Source organism: Phyllostomus hastatus, unplaced genomic scaffold (genome assembly GCF_019186645.2).
Source record: "Phyllostomus hastatus isolate PE091 unplaced genomic scaffold, TTU_PhHast_1.1 phas_contig_196, whole genome shotgun sequence".
Taxonomy (NCBI): Eukaryota; Metazoa; Chordata; class Mammalia; order Chiroptera; family Phyllostomidae; genus Phyllostomus; species Phyllostomus hastatus.
In genome coordinates this window covers 14,224,388-14,239,900 of record NW_025333709.1, presented here as the reverse complement: position 1 = coordinate 14,239,900, position 15,513 = coordinate 14,224,388, and the positions used below count along the sequence as shown (strand labels likewise).

At 38.4% G+C, this 15,513-nt stretch overlaps 1 protein-coding gene across 1 annotated transcript in view; it reads left to right on the top strand.

Moving 5' to 3' along the window:
* SEPSECS (Sep (O-phosphoserine) tRNA:Sec (selenocysteine) tRNA synthase) overlaps positions 1-15,150 on the top strand; it is a 37,928-nt gene extending 22,778 nt beyond the window's left edge. The window contains exons 9-11 of the mRNA XM_045834357.1: positions 7,266-7,359; positions 8,978-9,068; positions 10,962-15,150. Of these exons, the coding sequence (XP_045690313.1) occupies positions 7,266-7,359; positions 8,978-9,068; positions 10,962-11,223 (447 nt within the window). The 3' untranslated portion in view covers positions 11,224-15,150. The remainder of the gene's footprint in view (positions 1-7,265; positions 7,360-8,977; positions 9,069-10,961) is intronic.
* Positions 15,151-15,513: the final 363 nt, after the last annotated feature.

Genomic DNA, 15,513 nt, shown 5'->3' with positions numbered 1-15,513 from the left:
TCGTGGAGGAGGTTGTGTGGTGGTTCAACGTGGTCTAAAGCTCTCCACCAGGTGTGCTGGCTCTGGGGCCTCCTGGGAGGTGCAGGCCAAGGTCAGCCAGCACCTGTGCCTTGTTCAGGGTCACCCAGCAGGAGCTACAAAGTTATCTGCAGATGACCACTACTTGTGCTGGGCTTGGAGGTACCCCAGCGAGGCCAGGCTGTGAACTACAGCCAGCTGCTGCTAGTGCTGGGCCTGGTTGTGGGAGGATGTGAGTGCTGCATTTACCTCTGCTGCCGTCTTGACCAGAACCCTTTCATAGCATTTTAATACTTATGCTTAGGTAGGTAATATTTTATGGAGTTTGAGACAGACTGTATAAATATCCCAAATATCGAAGCTTTGAGATATAATTCATTATTATTTATTTTTTATTTTTCATAGTTGTTGTCTTTTCTTATGTCATAGCTGCTTTTTGCCTTATATTAATCACTATGGAATATATAATAGCTGTGACAATAAGACTTTTACACAAAGTTAGACACTTAAAGAGTATAATTTATTATGTATTGATACATAGAAACTTAAAAAAATTTAATATGCTGTTACGTCAAATGAGCATATTTCTATTTTCTATTTTTGTTCTTGAATTGAAACTAAATAGCTAATAATATTAAATATTTGCTATAATAAATTAATGTAAGTCTCAAAGTGATTTTTTGGTTACACTTACTTAGCTAGCAGATTAAACCGATTATTTTAGTGCACGCCCCTAAGAATTAACCATCAGGTGTCTGAAATGAAACTTGGTCCTTGATTATAGGTAATCTAGTAGACTAGTGTCCACCTTGGAGTTGCCATTGGTCTTTCTACTCTTGGCATCCTTTGCTTGATACATGGTAGATGCTCATCGGATGCTTGTTGAATGAGCCAGTGCAGGGTATTTGGGCACACTCAGGTTCACCATTGTGTAGTCATCTCTTGTTCTGGATGTAGAGTCATCCAGAAAGAATAGCATCTTTCTGGAAAATTAGTTAAAAAGCAAATCACATTTCGACACTGATTTTGACACTGACTTCATTGAATTAGATGTTTTACAGAACATTTCCCTGTGTGAATATCGTTGAAACCTCGTGGAAGGGACTGAGTTGAAATGGCGAGTGCCTGTTGTGTGTAACAGGAACCACACTTGTGGGCACAGGACTTCCTCCTGGGCAGGCGCTGCCCTTCGAAGGCTCTTTTCTTACATCCAGGTGATGGTGCTGTTGACTTGAGGGGTGTTCTGTCATCATTTTGGAATCTAAGCATTCCTGTTATACTATGGTTCTTCTAACTTTTGACATTTGGGGTTTGACTTTAAAGTTTTCAGCTACTTTTAGATGACTGACGGGCCCATGCTTGTGTTCGTTGTGCTTAGTATGAATGGAAAGGCACCTGCTTTGAGAATGACCTGCAGGAATGTGTAGGTCAGCTGGTGAGTGGCTCCAGGAGGCAGCCCAGCTCTGCTTGTCCCTGGGATGTTGTTCTTATTAATCATTGGATAAATATTTCATGGGAGAAATTTTATGTTCTAGTGATATTTATGAATTGGGTGGCTCTATGTCAGATGTCAAGAGGTAACTGTTTTTGTAACATCCAGAACTTGGTTCTTTTCCTTTTATCTAGGTAGAGAAGTGTGGGATACACAGGGACAGGACAAGAGTAGGATTATAGCTACCAGGCATTAGCATGAGTCTGTAGGAGTCCTGTTAGCTAATGTTAGCTGTAACCAGAAAACCCTTTTAGGCTGTGGGAAAAGCAGGTGGGTGGGGAGCAAACATTTTTATGAATGTGTGCTATACTCCAGGAACTCTGCTAGGTTTATTAAATTCAACATTTCGTATGACTCAGAGTAAGTTTATGAGGTAGCTGTTATTCCTGTTTACCAGATGGAACTGAGGCTCAGAAAAGCTAAGTACTTACCCAGGGCCCACATGTAAGTGGCAGAACTGCCATTGAAACTCAGGTTGGTGTGACCCTAAAGCTTCTCCTTTCTGTCTTGCCATTCTGCTCCCACTGCTTGCAGTGGTGAGGGAGGGTTCGCCTGCTCTGTGCTAGGCATGAGAGCCGTGAAAAGGATGGTTTCGTGACTGCCCCGCATTTTCTCTAGTGGAGGTATGTAAAACCCCACCGACTCTATTGGGTTAACTGGTTTTATTTAAAATTCTTTGTATAGCATTTACTTCGAATAGAGACCGTCTGCAGTAGTAACCTTCAAAGTGTTGGAATGCTCATTTGAGAACTCTGTCACTGTAAGCGAATAAAATTGTTCTTTAACAACTTCATTCATCAGGCAAGTCTTTCCATTGAAAAATGTCGATGTCCTCCATAAACCATAATTGCATATATGTAGCATAAATATTGTTTTTTTTTATTGGATTTGTTGCAGAAGTAAGGGCCTCTTCTGTTTAAATGGACTTGCTTCTGAACTGTGAAAATTTAATCGTAATAGTTTATTGGTTCAGCTCTGGAGAAGCTGAGGCAAAGCTATTTTGCTCCATCCAGAGCTATTTATATACCATCACTGAGAGCTCCTTTTTATATTATTGGTGTAACCGCGTACTAAAAAAGGAGTGTTAAAAGAAAACTTAGGATTTTTTTATTCTGTGCCCTTATTCACCACAATGATATTTTTAGAGGTTATTTCATCTAGTATATCCCTTCAGAAAAGACTATCTTTTTTCAAAATAGAGACAGACAAGAACTCAGCTTGAAGCCATTCCTCCTCAAGCCATCATTTTTGAAGGGTGAAAGGAGCAGAGAGAGTGGAACTGTGTGTGTGAATTGAAGCTTTGTCCTTAGCCCCTTCCCCACCAACACATCTGCTGCGTTGAGGGGAGAAACGACCGTGAATTTAACTGAAGCAGCCTTGAAGAAAAGGGGTTAAAATGTAAGAGACTGTTTCTTTGGGTTTCCCTAAGAAAAAGAAAGGTCAGTCTCAGAAGTTTATCCTCGCCTCTGTTTTGCTTCCAGAGAAAAAAACCATTATTCTGCCTAGCTTCCGTGTTAGAGGAGTGCTGTGTGGAACAGGGCCGGCAGGTAGTCACGGTCGCAGATAGCTGCGGAGTCGGACAGGTGCAGAGGAGGGATGACATGGGAATGGCCGCGCCAGTGGCGGGCATTTCTTAGCTGAAGCTTGGAGGACAGGCTAAGTTCTAAGAGGACATCAGACATCTGCTTCAAACAACGTCCTATAACAAAGCTGAGTTTGGACACATTAGTATTTCTGCACCCCTAAAAGTGGAGTAGTTGAATCTCAACAAAAGCATGAGATTTCAAGCCTCGCTGTGGGGCCTCAACAGAAGGGTTGAAATCAGTGCTTTAGCCTCCAGTGCAAAGACCGCCACGTGTGCCTGGATCCTCTAATCTGGCCACGCTCAGAGAGAGCAGCACACTGCGTCTGTACTGCTATCTTCGGATACGGACATCTGTGCATGGATAAGTGCCTGCAGTCTGCTGTCCACTCGCCCTTTCCTGCCATCACTGAACTACTAGGCTGCTTGTTACGTTTCTCATTTGATGTATTATCCACCTGCGAGGCATACTGCAATAATATGTGGAGTTCTTTTTACATCTTATTCTGTAACATGAAACAGTATGTTTCAAAAAACATGATTACAAAAGACTTTTCTCTTTAAAATTTAGTGAATTATGTGCATCTTTGGGTTATGGGGAGGGATAGGCTGAATGTTGGGCGTCATGACTGCAAATTAGTTTGCAAAAGGCCACATGAAAGGTAATGCTTAATATAATTCAACTTCTCTTCCATTAACATCTTGAACTATGGTGTAAAGTTTTGTATTTTTAGTCTGGAAATGTAGCTGACATTAGCATTCAGGTATACAGCTCAGTTTATCTCTAGTGAGAGTCTTTTAAAATTAGGTTAAGTACAGCAAAAAAGACATAGAAAATCAATAATATTTCATTTCTTTTAAGTAAGATCTTTCTATATACATTTGCTTGGGGTGCTAATAAATTTCTCCCTTTATAGAAGTATTTTATAATAAATGTCAGTTATAGATTTAACTGTAGCAAAAATATATAGTGCAGGTTCTGTAGTACCTTTAATATATCAGGTAAAAAAATGCTTAGCTAAGTATTAGTGTAGGAAATAGTGATACGGTCTCCTAAATGATGTATTTTAAATGTAGTGATATTAACGGGAGAGCATTTAGGACCTTAATATCTGGAATATTGTAAGATTCAGTGTATTATGCTTTCAGATAATTTAAGCTCCTTTGCTTATTGGATTACCTATCATAACTTTTCACAGAGTAGAGATACTATAAATATTTGCAAGTGGATGTGAACTTGACTCACAAGTATTTTTTTTTGTCTAATTACTCCCAGAGTAGTGGTATGAGATTTAGTTCCCTTAGTGTTATGTTTATTGTCTAAAGATTTTTATCCCATTGTTAGCTGCAGTTAACACTGAAGTCTAGTGCCATTACCAAGTGATTATAGAACTGATTTGGTTAAAACTAATTTGTTCAAGTACTAGAAATTGAACATTGGGAAAAAAATCTCAGTTTTTTAATAGGCATGTATGCAGTAGTAAGTTTAAAAGTACTGCTAGGGCTATTACTAAGGATGCATATTTCTCTCTTTAGAAATAGCTAAGTACAAATTAAGTATAGTTCATTCAAACAACATAGTGTTGAAAATCCACATATAACTTTTGACTCCCCTGAAACTTAACTACAGTGAGCCCTGGCTATCTGTGGGAGATTGATTGGCTCTAGGACACTCCCCTGCCCCTGTAGATAGATCTGCAGGTGCCCAAGTCCTTATATAAAACGGCATAGAGCAATGTATCCAGTAGGCCCTCCATATATATCCACGGAGTCCGAACTGTGCATCAAAGTACTGAAATCTGTGCTGTTCAAGGGTCAGCTGTACTCTACAAGTGTGACCACATTGGTGAGTGTTGTGGCAGCCATACTAGACAGAATGATATTTTAAATTGTTCCTCACTTCGGAAAATTTTTTTTGTTACACTGGAGGGAAAACATAGGAGTCTGTAATAGGCATTTCCGGGCTATTATATTTATTTCTATTTATGAGAAGTTGATGAATACAAGAATAAGAAAATGCAGATTAAGACTTTAGTTTATAATATAGGGGAAGGAAAATCAGCAATTAGTATTTAAAAATGTGAGTTAAAAAATACAGAGCATTTAAATTTGTGACCTACGTACTTTATAGTAGATGAAAATATGTAAAAGGAACCCAGGAATTCTGCTCTTCATTAACACTGGTGTGGTACTAAAAGATTATGAATTGTTCCAGTTGCTAGAAAACCTCTTAGCTTCTTTATTCTATTTGGTGATTGTTTTACCTTCTGAAGTGAATATCGAAATACTAATTTAAGAAGGAGGGGTCAGAAATCTTTATATGTTTAAGAAAAGATGCCTACCACAACTTTCTTTTTCTGTTTATGGTGATAACATTTGTCTCCTTAAATATTTCTCTACAATTTTTAAATGACAAAAGAAAAAGACATCACATCTATCAGTGGGTTCAGTAGGTATGACAGATATGGATATCGACTTTTTAAATACAAAAAAATCAATTTCTTTTAATCTAAGATTTCGTAATTCTGGCATGTTGAGATCAGTCTTATATAATATCCTAAGAACTTAAGAACAATAATTAGTTTAAAAATTTTTTATGTCAGAATATGAAATATACTGTGTGTCAACAAGGGTAAAAATGTTGTGGTCTTCAGTAGACTCATTAATAATTCATAAACTTGGTAGGAATTGTCCTCTTCTTTTAACCTTTAGCTAACAAAAGATGGAGTTCGTCATCTTTGTGCTTTAGACATGAAAAAGCTCTTCCGAGGGCCTGTGTGGGACCAGACTCTGTAGCCCTGGCCTTACGGAGACTGCGGCAGCTTCTGTGGCCTTGGGCATCAGAGGAGCATCTTCTCCTGCTGTCTCCCTGCCAGGGCTGGCCCCTGGCCCTTAGTGTATCGGCTTTGACTGTGGCTGGAGGAGGCCAGTACGGATGGGTGTTCAAGGGCAGACTTTGGTGGGCAGATTTTCATTTCTGTCCTTTTGTAAGGGCTTACTAGGAGAAGAAAGTATAATTCTAGGTCAATTTGTAACTTCTTACATGTGCCCATGAAATTTTATACTCACAAAATATACATTTTTTAATTTTATTTTCTTCATTGTTTTTTGGAGTGGGATCATGAATACAATTTTTAGTTTTTAGTTGCTATATTTTTTAATTGAGTTTAGAGAATCATTGATTTTCAGTTTATATGATTTAAAAGAAATACATTTTTAAACTACCTCTTCCTAATTTACTTAGGAAGTAAAATATTCTAAAAGCCTGGCACATTTTTCTTCATGTTGAGAAAACTGGTGAAGGAGACAAAGTCCCTTTCAAGGAGTTTTTCTATTTTACTAGGTCATCATAGGCAATATGCATTTTAGCAAATAAATGAGGTAATTTCAAATTGTGATAATATAGTGAAGGAACCAAAATAGGTAATGGTGTTGGAGTGAGACTGCGAGTTGGGAATGGGCAGGGTTGGAGAGCTACTTTTGTAGGGAAGTGACAAAGGAATGTCTTACTAGTCTGTGTCAGGAGGAACCACTGGTGGGATGGCCTGGGGGAAGACCTTCTGAGTCTGCGGAAGCAGGCGCAGGCGCTGTCGGCGAGAAGGCTGATGTTGGCTGGTGCCACAGGAAGTGGAGGGGAGGACAGTGGCTGACTTGGGCTTGTTGGGTAGGCAGATCATTTTGGGCCTTACAGATGAAGAGTTTGTTTTTTCATACCTACAAGTGGAAGTCATTGGGAGGGACGTGATCTGATTTATGCTTTTGAAAGACCACTCTGGCCTCTGCGTGTAGAACGGATTGTAGAGAGGTGGGAAAGGAGGCAGAGAAATCATTTAGAATGTATTGCTGTGGTCCAGGACAGAGGGCGACAGCCGCTTGGATGAGAGCAGTAGCCCCAGAGGTTCTGAAAAGAGGATCGATTTGTGATAGATATGTAATAGCCCCAATTCAGGTTCATTGCCTTCTTCACCTAAATCCTGTGGTTTCTGATCAGCGTGGCAGCTCTGAATCTCACTGGATTGCCAGCAAAGGACAGAACTGCTCCTAGGCACACGGATGAGTATAATTTAATATACATCACACGCTTTCACCAGGCAGATTTTGTCTTTCTAAATTTGGCAAGTTGCAATACAAATTTATTTGATTTTCTTTAAGTGTAACATTTTGTTATTGCAGGAAATGTTTTCATATTTGTCCATCCAACTAAAGAAGCTGTCAGAAGCCTATAATGAAAGACTGTTGCATACACCTCAAAATCCCATATCTTTAGGTAATCTTTTTTTCCTTTAAAGAAAAAATCAGCACTTCTGAACCATCCCCAGCAGGAAGCTCTTATTTCTAGAAAGAGTATGAATTCTTTCTGGTTACAGTGTTATTTCTAAATTTATTACAGTATTAATTTGTAAATTGAAAAGATTTAGTTAGCCTTTAGAAATGCTTTAATGTATTTCTGAGATAAAAAAACTACATACTGAAAGAATCCAAATCAATATTAAATATTATAATGAAGAGACAGAGAAGTAATACTTTAACTCCTGCTTCTAATAAAAATCATTTGGTCACTAGTAAGGAGTCTATATAAAAAATTTCTATCAGTTAACAAAACACCATAATATTAGAAGTTTGTTTTCTTGAGTGTCTCTATGTTAGAGAATTCTGTATTTATGATAATTTCCTTTGTTTATATAAGAATTATATATTTTTGTCATGTAGTACAAGACCTACTAAACAGAGTAATATGAATGTTGACTTTTATGCATAAAGGATTTCATAATTATCCTTTTTAGTTTGTGAATATATGCAGTGTAATATGTTTCATATTTCATGTACATTTGAGGAAAGTAAGGAAACAGTCATTTGTAACTGAAACCTTTTCTGGAATGGGCTTCCATGTAAAACGATGTGACTATTAATATGTAATAACCCTCACCCCAGTCAGTCCTTCGCTAGCCTATAGCCCTGGTAGATATTGTGGAAGGTGATATAGTATAGTTTGAATCCCTGTTCTGCCACATACTAGCCTCTAACTTCCTTTCTCTTATCTGTAAAAGAGAGATAACGATCCCTCACATGCAAAGTTGGTAAAGAATGGTTGAGCTTATGTTTGTAAACCATCTAGTATGGTAAGTCTGTCCTCAGGAAGCGGTGCCCAGTGTCAGTGGTTGGCGGTATGAGTAGAGTGTAGTTTGCCCATGACCTCAGAAGGAGTTTTTATGTCCATATGCAGAAGCTGATGTTACTTAGTCTTACACGTGTGCTGAAATACACCCCACATTCTCATTTCATAATGTCTTAAAACATGGTTGAATTTGAATAAACTGCCATATTGATCACGTCATTGTTCCATCTGTTTAATTGGAAAATTCACTCTTTAGAGGGGTGATATGGAAATTCTGTCTGATTCTGAGTATGTTAATTTATATTAACATATTTTTGTCTGATATACAAACAAATCCTGACTATAATTTATTAAGTGCATTCAAGTAAAATCATGCCACTTGACAATGAATAAAAAGTAACGTCTCTGTGAAATAAGCCAGTTAGAAAAAGACAAATACTGCATTGATTCATTTATATGAGGTGCTTAGAGCAGTCAGAACTACAGAGACAGGAAGTACAGTGGTGGCTGCTAGGAGGGGAGAACTGCGAGTCATTTTGTGTTAGGTGCACAGTTCTGGTTTTGCAAGATGATAAGAACTCTGGGGTGGGCGGGTGGTGGTGATGGCCGCACAGCAGTGTGAATGTATTTAGTACCACAGAACGTGCACTTAAAACTGGCTGAGATGGTAAATTCCATGTTACGTGTGTTTTTAGACACAAATAAGTAATGTCTCGTTATTATGTGTTGTTTTTTTGAGGCTCATTGGGATACTTTTTTTCCTTTTCAGCTGTAACACTTAAGACATTAGATGAACACTGTGACAAAGCTGTCACTCAGCTGGGCTCAATGCTTTTCACCAGACAGGTTTCTGGAGCCAGGTATGTTTAAAAGGGGCTTGGATTTGTTCAGCCTGTAAAGTTAATTTTAATGAAGTACCTTTCTTTAACAATTGCCCCCCACGCATATGCTGAACCACCCGCGAGGATTCATCGTGCAGTAAGTGGTGATGCGGTAGAGAACCCAGGAGGGTAATGTGCACCTGTGGGCTGCCTGCACTTGAAATCGTCACAGAGAGATATGAATCTTGTTGGTTTTAATAGACACACAGAAACAGAAGTACATTACCTCTCTGTGCAAATATTTGTCTTTATTTTCTTTTGTTAGATAATCTGCCCTGTGGTGTCACTTAATGGTGTTAGAAATAAGTCATCTTCGTTACTAAATTTAAGTGAAAATGTTTTTAAGGAAAAGCCCATTTTCTAAACTAAAGAAGGTTATGCAATTCTTTTTTAAAAATTTATTTTTATTAAAAGATTTTATTTGTTTATTTTAGAGAGAGGGGAGGGAGGGAGAAAGAGAGGGAGAGAAGGAAATATCAATGTGTGAGAGAAACGTTGATTGGTAGCCTCTCACACACGCCCCATCTGGGGACCTGGCCTGCAACCCAGGCATGCGTCTTGACCGGGAATCGAACTGGCAACATTTTGCTTTGCAGGATGACAGTCAACCAACTGAGCCGCGCTGGTCAGGGCAGGTTATGCAGTTCTTGTCTAAGTACTGCCTTTTAAAAATGCAATTTTTGCTTTTTTATGTACATGGCTTAAAAATTAATTTAACTTTTAATTTGCTGGTGTCAGAGAAAAATGACTTGAAAAGAAATATCTTGCTCTAAGTATTCTTCTTTACATTCTTCTATTATTTTTCTCTGACCACCAGAGGTTAGAGATTTTACATCGAAGAACAACTTTTTAAAAGAAAAAAAACTTAGATTAGTTGAGTTTTTACCTTGAACTATTCATGTTTACATGTTCTGTAAACAGAACTTGTTCCATTTCTGTTTAACACAGCATAGTTGGACACTCCTAAAATGTTTTTCTTGGCCTTGCTTTTAGTGTTGCCACTATTTGTCTTTATGTTAGAGTTGATCTTAATTGACTTCTTTGCAGAAAAAAAAAGTAACTCTTAGAAATCTTCTTATATCAAGTATGCCAGTGAAATCAACCTTAAAAAATACATGTGTCATTGCTGAGTATTATTGATTGCTGAGAACTACCCCACTGTAAGCAGTTACATAATTTCTTCTAGATCCTTGCTTTAAAACCCTTACTGCATAGCACTGGTTAGATCAGTGGTATTTTTGTTTGTTGATTATTTGAGATGACACATGGCAATTAATCAAAATGGTTTTGGCTTACTAGTTTAACCATTCCATTAAAGTCTGTATATGTGAGGTCACATTCCATATTTGGTATAAAAATGAATAATTTTCTTTTCACCTTTTTGAAGAATATGTATGGGTATTTATGATTCTGCGAGCTTTTACCTCTTTAATATAAGATGAATACATGGTAATCATGTTTCCATATAAAATTGAGTGCATTGTATACTTTTTACCATATTTTTGGACCATAAGACCCACCTAGGTTTTAGAGGAGGAAAATAGGAAAAAAATTTTTGAAGCAAAAAATGTGATAAAATATTTAATAACATAAATAACATTATTTCACCAATGTAAATGTAAACAGAACTCAACAGCAGCATTAACAACCATTATTCCTCCCAGATTTGTGGTGGGGGCGGGGAGAGAAAGAAGGGGTGTGTCTTATAGTCTGAAAAATATGGTAGTTTAAGGCTGACAGTCTTTTTTCATAGGCAACAAATTATAACCCTCTTAAGTAGATGTAAGGCTTACTAACACAGACATCTTTTGTTTATGGGTGGTGTACTAACATCACCAGATATATTAAATGGGTAAACTTTTTCCATTCTAGAGTTGTGCCTCTTGGGTCTGTGCAAACCGTGAACGGCTACACTTTCAGAGGCTTCATGTCACACACAGATAGTTACCCGTGTGCGTACCTCAATGCTGCGTCCGCCATCGGAATGAAGACCCAGGACGTGGACTTGTTCATACAGAGACTTGACAAGTGTTTAAAGACAATAAGGAAAGAACAAAATAGGGAGAGTGACGTGTCTGGAATTGACAGTAGTGACAAAGCTGAAGATGTGGACGCTGAAGAACTCTACAAGTAGTAATCGAATTCTTGACACATAGCAGGACCCTTCCTCATGACATGTGAAGGGGTTCCTTGTGCTAATTTGAAAGAAACGATGCGGCAACAGTACAGGAAGCAGTTTAAAGACAAGACTTGAGATACTTGGATTGAGAATGTCATGGAGCATGTTTGGTCAGGGAGTAGAATATGGTCTGATTGGCCACTGATGATTGTTACATTTCTTATTCTTACACTGCCTGAGTCATTATGATCCTTAACATATTACAATATGCAATTAGCATTTTTCTAATTGTGAGAATATTTGTCAATTAAGCATTATGATTCAGATAATTCTTACTAATGTGAGGGCAGTGTAATTACCATAGTACGCTTTGAAATGCGTAGACTGCTTCTTCCTGACCATCTCTGCTGTTCACAGACCACTTACGCTTCTGATCACACTGAATTTAGAGGGTCTCCAATGCCACTAAGAACTAGATGTCTGTTGATACATGTAGGTCACGATATGCCTGTAAAATGGGAGGCAGAGTCAAGGTGTAAGCTGTGATTTTCTCTCAGTAACAATGGTTCTCAACAGGGGACAATTTGCTTATATCCAGGCAACATCTGGGACTTTTCTGGTTGTTCTGACTGGTGGGATGTTACTGACGTCTGACATCTCTCAGTGGACAAGAAAACTTCCTAAAACAAAGAATTATCCAGCCCCAAATTTCAGCCGAGCTGAGGTTGAGAAACACTGCTGTAAAGCCAGTGAACTCCTCAAGTAACAAGTTTTCCATAGCAACTTTAATTGTTCATTAGTGCTTCAAAGAAGACAGCTCCATAATGTTATCTCAGCATATGGTATAGAGTCCTGAGTAATAACCAGGGTTACCAGTTCTAAATATGTAATTATAAATTGTTTTATGTGGCACTTACATGTTTTTCCATTTGGGCAACTGAAAACTTGAATTCCACTGTTTTTGCTTTAAGCAGACTTTGTGTGTTGGTTGATTTGTTTGGGTGTTGTGCAGAGCCACCAGCCAGAGTGGTTGACCATGGGTATTTTTGAACACGTTTTTCCAGGGAGGTGAAAATGATGCAGGATGATAAACAGGTGTAACCCCCCCTCCCTCCCACATGCTCACTTTTTGAGTGTGAAATTCCAGAATTATTGGCCGTAACAAGTGTTTGGTGGTTAATTTTAAGAAATAGACTGATGTCTCACAGTCTGAGGAATCAGTGAAACCTCTGAACACACCAGGTGGTAAAGCGTGTTTCCTGAGACCTGCTCTGTAGAACATTGCTCCTGAGACGTGCTGACACGGGTAAAAGATTCTGTGGACAAATAGTTTGGGGACTTCGAAAACCTGCCTATCGGCATATTAAAAGCTCTAAGAATTTCTTTGAAACCAGTTTGAATGTATCCTTATTTGAAGACTTACATGCATTGACCATACTTTTAAAGACACTACGGGAGAGAATCCTGCCTTCGTTTCTGGGTGGTGTTTTCCCGCTGACCTGGCGGTGTGAGCTGTGACGCACGAGCTCAGACAGACACTGCTCCCGCTCGGGTGCGTCAGCGCGCTTCAGACGCTGGCGTGGTGGCAGCCTTGGAAGTCGAGACCTGAGATAAAATACTCAATTATAAATGTCACAGAAGTTACTTTTAAATGAATCTTTGGAGTTCAAATACTTTAAATCTGTTTTTAAAAATAGTTTTAATAATTCATTTTAAAGGAATAAATCCTGGATTAAAAGGTTGTGTAGTGTTTTCCATGTGAATTCGGGGCTGAACTGTAGAACCAGGAAAGCTGGAAAGTCCCCACAGAACCTCTGGAGTCTGCGAAAGGGGACGAAGGGCCGTTGCCAGCATCAGTGCTGGCGGCGCACTAACTCTCCAGGTAGGCCAGGGCTGGTTTACAGAATAAGCGCTCTGTGCTGCGTGATCATCGTTTAGCTGAAGAAAGGCCAGAGCTGAGAGACTAGCAAATGTCGTCTCATCCGCAGTGTATCAGCAGTTCTTGGGCTTCGGCTGCTGAATAGATAATAATTCTAATTGAAGATAAATTATATGAACCCACATGTGAATGATAGATAAGTTATAACGTCTCATTCCCGGTCCATGAAATCAGCTGCAGTTTTTATTGTCAGTGCTTTCTTTTCAGAGGTTTTGGAATCTCAGTCCTGTTCCTGCTGGTTTAAATTCGACCTTGAGATTACAGAATTCCTGAGTTTTTGAAGGGATGTTATGGGTTCTGTATGTTCAGGCTTTCCTTTGCCCCCACCCTGGTGGTGTTTTCCCATGTTCACTCCTGTTTCCACGTATAAGTATACAAAAGTATGTACAGGCGGTTGTTCATTTCAAAGTGCTAGTATTGGGGGTCACTGGCAACCCGCATAACTGGCCCTAGTTATCCCGGAACTGTGGCAGACGGGCGGCGGACGGTGCCTTTTCCAGCCGTTGGCCGGGGTGGCCTCTTCCATCTTTATGGCCCACCTGCTCTTCCCTCAGGCTGTCAGGTAGAGTTTAGGAGTTTGGTTTCTAAAGCCCTCGGGCTGTGGTAGTCCGCCCAGAAAAGAAAATCGAATAACACAACGTATTCTTTAGGTCATTCCACGTTGTGCTCCTTATACGCACAGCAGGGAGAAGAATTTTAAATCCAGCTCTCCGCCCGGCTCTTGCGCTCTCGGCTGATGAATTCCCCCTCTGTCAGGGAGTGATGTGTGATGCCAGCCTTAGGAACTCAGCCTTCGACAGTAAATCTTTCCATTTAGCTTTTTCTGTTAGTTGAATAAAATTATAGGATGTGAGTTATTGAATACAGTCCTGTTTAGCCAATAGGTACTTGATATACAAAATGGAAAATTTAAATATAAATTTTTTCAGTATTTTGCCTTAGCACGTAACTCTACTGTGGCTGTTTCTCTAACCCCCCCAGAAGAAGAACTTGAATGAGGCCTAAGCTCCAGGATGTGCTTTTACTTTTACTTATATGCCTAGGGTAGGTTTTAGTGAAATTTAAATGAAACAAAAGTAAATTGAAAAAAAAAAAATTAAGCAAAGGCAATTTTTTTAAGCCAGTGATGTTGCTTTAATATTGGATTAGTAGCTCCCCGTGAGAGTTAAAATTCTTGTGTTCTTTCATGGAGGAAGATAGCCAGCAATTGACAAAAACAACAAACACCGATGAGTCTTGTTCTTGTTACACTCAGAAATTTTTCTGAATACGAATCCACTCGGTGCATAAAATAGCTGGGTTTTCTTTTCCATTTTGTAAGATGTACTGCTTTCTGCCAAACCCTTAAATGGTTTTGTTATCTTGTGCTTTTCGTAACTCTAATCTTATTTTGTAATAAAAAAATAATCCAGTTTATGTACACAGTTTGATACCCTCTGAATGCTTTGATAAGAACAATCGAATTTGCTTTGTTAGGGAAAAACAAACAAACAACCTGTAAACTGGTTTTTTTCTTTGTCTTTCACATTGTGTTGATGATACATCTTTTATGGCTACTTATAATATACAGGGCTAAGACTTACCCACTGTATTCTTTTGTGCTTTTTTTTTTTCACTTTCCTGCTCCTTTTGGCCATTATGGTATATACACATGTAAGGTGATAATGAGTTCAAAGCTAATGAATATATCTTTATAATTTTCCACCTAATGTTCTACAGTTCAATCTAAAGCCTTAGGCAAAATGGAAATGTTTATACTGGATTGTTTTTTCAAGTAGTATCAACTTAAACTTTTAGAGAAGTGTGAAGAAAGGCTATGTTTAACTGTATAATTGTGGGGATTTTAGTCATTAGAATTGAAACAGACACTAACCTGCTAAACTGTTTGTTTTATCAAAAAAAGAAAGATGTTTCCAAAAATATTTTGGTGTATACGGTTTAAAAATGAATTCTATAATTTATTACATGAAATAAATTTTTAATAAATCATTGACTGTACATTATATTATTTGCCTCATCATTGCTATAGATAAAATCTGAAAGGACAGGTAACACAAAACTACTTGCCTATTTCTGATTCAGTCATCGGTATCACTTGCCTAGATACCAGCAAGAAGAGTCATACAGACCTTCGATGAGAATCATGAGTCATAGGGGGTGGGGGGTGGTTAGAGTACTTTATTAAAAAAAAAGAGGAAAGAGATGACAGTCCAGCATCCATTTTGTAAAGGGTCTATCGACTATATAAAGTTAGATGCTTAGAAGTTACTGTTTTCCAAAAGAAGCACTTTATCTTTTATTTGAAAATAAAATAGATTAGTGTCACTTCCTTCTGCAGCAGGTTTCAATTGTGTTGTTTGAATTTT